Source organism: Apium graveolens, chromosome 1, assembly GCF_009905375.1.
Source record: "Apium graveolens cultivar Ventura chromosome 1, ASM990537v1, whole genome shotgun sequence".
Taxonomy (NCBI): domain Eukaryota; kingdom Viridiplantae; phylum Streptophyta; class Magnoliopsida; order Apiales; family Apiaceae; genus Apium; species Apium graveolens.
The window spans coordinates 103,716,058-103,721,443 of NC_133647.1; the positions used below are offsets into that span (position 1 = coordinate 103,716,058).

Sequence of the window (5,386 nt, forward strand, 5' to 3'; positions counted from 1 at the left end):
TTTGACATCTCTTTTAGACCACCATAGTGTAGGTGTCCGAGTCTCCTGTGCCACAAAGTTGCTTTGTCCTCCATCTTCACTTGCATACAAGTTTCCTGTATATTTTTCAAATTTAATTTGAAAATCCAATTTTGTGTCATTTCCACACGAGCAATTATTCTTCCATTTTTATCCTTCAAAAACATAACTTTATCCTCCAAGAAAATTGAGTATCCTTTTTCCAGTAGTTGTCTGAGGCTAAGAATATTATTTTTCATCTCCGGAACATAATAAACATCTTTAATTTTTCCTTGTCTGCCTTCTTTTCTGAAAAACAAATTTCACCTCTTCCTTTGACTTCAACCTTTGATGCATCAACAAAAGACACAAATCCAGAATTTATTTCTCTTAAATCAGTAAAGAGATGTTTGAGCCCACTCATGTGGCTGCTGGAACCACTGTCAAGGTACCAAATTCCATCTTCTTCTTGAATCATCTCTTTGTTGGCCATTAACAAAACTCCATCTTGTTGTTCTCCTGTCTCAGCTATATTTGCCTTCTCTACAACCCTTTTGTTAAACCAGCAATCCTTTGCAAAATGTCCAAGTTTTCCACAATTGTAACATTCATTTGATCTAGAACCTCTGCCTGAACCTCTGCCTGAAGTCATTCTGCCGCCTCTGCCATGGCTACTTCCTTGTCCACGCCAGTTTTGTTGATTTGCCTGCTCTCTTCCTTCAAATCTATTGCTTACATATCCTCGTCCTCTGCCTCGATTAAAACTTTGATTTGCACGTCCACGGCCTCTTCCTCTAGTATGTTGTGAGTACAGCAGCTTGTCTTTATCTTCAACAGAAGCATTAGTTTTTAACACCTGAGAATCTACTTCTTCCTTCTTCAATAATCTTTCTGAATATGCTTGTAATGATCCCATGAGTTGATCAGTGGTCATGGTTTCCGTATCATTTGATTCTTCAATGGATATGCCAACAAGTTGCAATTTTGTATTCAACGATCTTAATATCTTTTCATTGACACGAGCATCTTCTAACTTTTCTCCATAATTCTTCATTTGATTTACGGTAGAAGAGACTCTTGTAAAATAATCTGGAACCGATTCTGTTTCTTTCATATGTAATGATTCAAATTCACCATGTAGGGTTTGTAATCATACCTTTTTAACTTTGTCAACTCCTTTGAAATTGTTCTGCAAAATCTCCCAGGCTTCCTTTGATTTTTTTGCTGATGCCACCTTTTCAAACATGTCTGCATCTAAGCCCATGTGTATAATTGATAAAGCTTGTTGATCTTGTTTTCGTGCCTTTGCTAGAGCATTTTTCTGAGCCTGATTCATAGTTCCTTCATTCTCAGGTTCCTCATATCCTTTGTCAATAATTCCCCATGCCTCCTGCGACCCAAGCAGTGCTTTCATGTGTATACTCCAGTGTCCATAATTTTCTTTGGTAAGTTTTGGAATAGCAAAAGAGTTATTCATGGTATAGGCTCTGATACCAATCTATTGGTATTTTTGTGTATGATTACAATATGTAAAGTGCAGAACACAATATAGAACTATATCTCTTGTATTACTTATCTTATTTCTTATTAATATAATACTCTTTAAATACATATTTCTGCATGAATTATCAAGAGAATATCAACCAACATACATGTATCTAGAACAAATACATTATCAGGTTCTATGAATATAGTGCAGCCTTCCAGAACATTCCTTAGAACACAAAGAGTTAAGTTTATCCAATAGTCCAACATTAAAGAAAATCCCAAAAAAAAATTAAGTCCATGAAAGTATCTTCGATTTCTATTATATTTCAGCTTTGCTATATTGTATTTACATTAGTTCCAAAACAAGAACTGACACTCTGCAAAAGTAACCCAAGTGGACACTTATTCCCTGATTTCTGAATGGATAAAACTCGATCCAAAAGATGAAAATTCTTTTTACTCGCTCCAGCAGCTTTCATCGTAAAGGTAAATAGTCTTGACAGGCTTACGGATGATCCAACTGCAAAATGAATAATAATTAATGAAGAGTGAGTAATGTATAACAAACTAATAGATGTTGTCTAACCTAATTTTCATGAGTACTATGACAAAAATAAAAAATACATGATCCAGAGGTTGCATGCTTTTTATAATTATTTTCCTTGTGGTGCTAAATTATGTGGAGATCAAATTTGTGTAATATCATCAAACCTTATACTCTCTTAATAGGATTCGTATGAGGTAGGCCGGTAGGGTTAACAGGATTCTTCCTATAGCCTGCATATGAGATCTCACAGCTCATCAGTATCCGGCATGATATTGGTTGGGAAGAGAGTAATGGTATTATAATTAAGGCTATTGAACAAGGCAGTGTCGCTATATATAGGAGAGTCGAAATATATGACATAAACTCCAATTTTGACATACAATAAGCTTACAGCATGTACATTTCCGTTACATCAAAACAGAGGCTCTAAACGAAAACAGATGGTATTGTAACCAGATGTTTCCAGAGTTTTTTTTCTAGATTTATGACATAACAAGATGCAAGCGTCAGAAAATCTGTATGCACCTATTTATATACCCATCACAATATGTTATTCATAAATAACTCAATAACTAACCAATTTTAAGAGCATATGAGCAATATGACAGAACACAATAAAGGATTTCACCAAAAAAAATCTTTGTATTTTTTTGTAAAGTAGCAGACCTGCAGCAATATGCAGAAGGGTTTGTGTAGTCGCGTCCCTTGGCATATTTACATTGTCATTTACAAATGTTGGATTTGATGCATAAGTTTCTTTCAAACTTGTGCTAGATTATATGTGAAAAATGAACAGAGAACTAAAACATTGGGGAATATTGCTAAACCAGAAAATCACAAATTTTCATAAAACACCTAAGCAGAATGCCGCAAAACCAAAATCAGATTGAACATTAAAGTTGTATTTATTACAAAATAAAAATATATTTACTATTTAGCCTTCCTATCTTCCTTCCCGGCCCAATTATCATGTCTACGATATTAGAACCTTGTTTGGCCCCTATAAAAAAAGTCATTAGCGATTGGTTTTACCGAATTAAGTGGGTTAAATGTTAAGTTTGATTATATTTATAATGTAATCTACTACGAGCCTTGATGAATTATTGAACTAAATAAACGTAAATGAGACGGGGAATTGTTGACGCGGAAAACCCGTGAAAAGGGAAAAACCCGCGGGTGGGAATGTGTACCCAACCAAAGTAAAGTTTCACTAGTATGATATTTGTTGATACAATAGGTATATATTTAGACTATCTGAACATGATTTACATCAAATACTAGCCTCGACATAAGTGTTTAAGTTGTGTGTTTGTTGATGTTCTTCTCCCCGAGTTTTCTCTCAAGTAGGTGTATTTGTTTCTTTGCTCTCACCATGCCCCTGATCCTGTTCTTGTTCCTCTTCTTATCCTCCTTCCTTCTTCCTTTTTCTCCAACTACTCCTACCTTTTTGCTCCCTCCTCTCTTTCGGTTATTGACTTGGGTAGTGATGTTTATCTGAATAATGCTATAAATTCGGACGGTTGATGACTTAGTCTTTCCCCTTTGATTTCGTTAGTTGACTATTCAGGACGTCAAGCCCTAATTCCCGTCAAGTCATCCTGCATACATCTTCTGCCATCATGTTTTTACACATCGTGGCATGTCAAAATATAGGCATAACAATAGCCCCGAATTTTGTTAATTTATTTAATTAACAAAATTCATCCACCTGATGCCGTGTTTTACTTTCCAAACATTAGAGTAATTGAGTAGTCATTCATCTCCTAGATCTTCGTGTAGATTCCTGTTGATCTGCATACATTGTCCTTTCATCTCTCCATAAAACTCTTTCCGATGTTTATCACTTAATTTTCGCGTCCCTATATACACTCTTACTCCTTCATTGTTCATTCATCTTTTCCACAAATCTCGTAGAAAAAATCAACTCAAAACCCTTCTTTTTCCTATGGCCAAAAAGAGTGTTCGCAGCTTAGAGAGTCACCATGAATCACCTCGCCCGTCATCCGAGAGCCCTGAATGGGTTATGACTAACCTTCTGGATTCTCGTGATACTCAACCGAGTCTTATCAAGTGTGAACGATTCGAAGAATTGAAACTGATTTTTCACTCCGATGTTAATCTCATAGTTTCAGACTCTTCCATCCGGGCCGATTCCTACAGAAAGGGTTGGGTCTATTTTTACTTCTATCCCTTTGATGTTAGTTTAACTTTCCCCTTTTCAAAGTTTGTTGCTGGAGTGCTGAAGGCACTTAACGTGTCTCCCGGACAGCTGATGCCCTTCGCATGGAGGACGTTGGCTTGTCTTGATGCCATTGAAGATAAGCACAATTTAAACGTTAGCGTCGAAGTGGTGAAACATTCTTATAGTCTTAAGAAATTTCACAACTGCAGAGTAGGTTTCACCAATAAGGACACTGAGGACCTCTTGATATTGAACAACGAGACGGGCAATAACCGAAATTGGAAAAAGGACTATGTATTTGCTGAGAAGAAGTCGTTAGGAGAAGATTCTGATTATCTGCTCGAACGTTGGAACAACACGGGTAATTTTCCTATACTTGTCTGCCTTTACTTTTTACACTTTATGTTGATTTTGATTCTTCATTTATCTGTCCTCATAGTCTAGTAATTCCGTTATTGCTGTAGTGTTTCTTATTCTCATATTTTGTTCACATGTTCCTGTTTGTAGTTGTATACACCACGACTTGTTTATCTTTTTTCTATCATTTGCATGTAGATTGTGATTTTGAGTTTGACAAAAGTGATGAGGTGACAAAAGCTATTGTGGCCAAAATTCGGGCTCTGCCCGTTTCTGAAAGACTCTGGCCCAATTGTCTCGGTCGCCCCATTTGCAATGCTAGTAGAGTAAATGTAGATGATTTTATTGTCAACATGAAGAAGATTCAACTGAAAGGTGAGGCGGGTGCTTCTAGGAAGACTGGGTCCAAGTCTGTTGCTCAGAGGACCAGAGGGAAGTTGGTTGTGTCCTCTGCCATCAAGCCGACGTACTCGATACAGAGTTTGTCTTCTGAGACCCTAGAGAGCCCCAAGAGTGACCAGAACATTGAGATAAGTTCAAGACGCATGTATGCCAAAGGTATGCGTCGTGTCTTCTCTTTTGTGTCATATTTGCTTCTAGCTTTTTGGATTTGGATTAATGTTTATCTTGGATTGAGCCATGCTTTCTAATTGTAGAGTTTAAGCCCCCATTATCAAACCTTTATTAATATCCAGTAAAGATTTGTTTAACAAGAGATGTCGTGAAGGGAAGTCTATTGAGACTGGTTCTTCTAAAGCCCCACTGTTGTCTAGCCCTTTGCTAACCCCTCCTGTTAGCCCTACAGCTAAAAAGGT

At 36.8% G+C, this 5,386-nt stretch overlaps 1 protein-coding gene across 1 annotated transcript; it reads right to left on the reverse strand.

Annotated features, from left to right (window-relative positions):
• Window positions 1-253: 253 nt before the first annotated feature.
• On the reverse strand, window positions 254-1,474 carry LOC141694878 (uncharacterized). Its single transcript, XM_074499238.1, has 2 exons — window positions 1,154-1,474; window positions 254-1,045 (listed from the first exon to the last, which is right to left on the reverse strand). The coding sequence occupies exons 1-2, from the start codon at window positions 1,472-1,474 to the stop codon at window positions 254-256; spliced, it is 1,113 nt and encodes a 370-aa protein (XP_074355339.1).
• Between the last annotated feature and the right edge of the window lie 3,912 nt (window positions 1,475-5,386).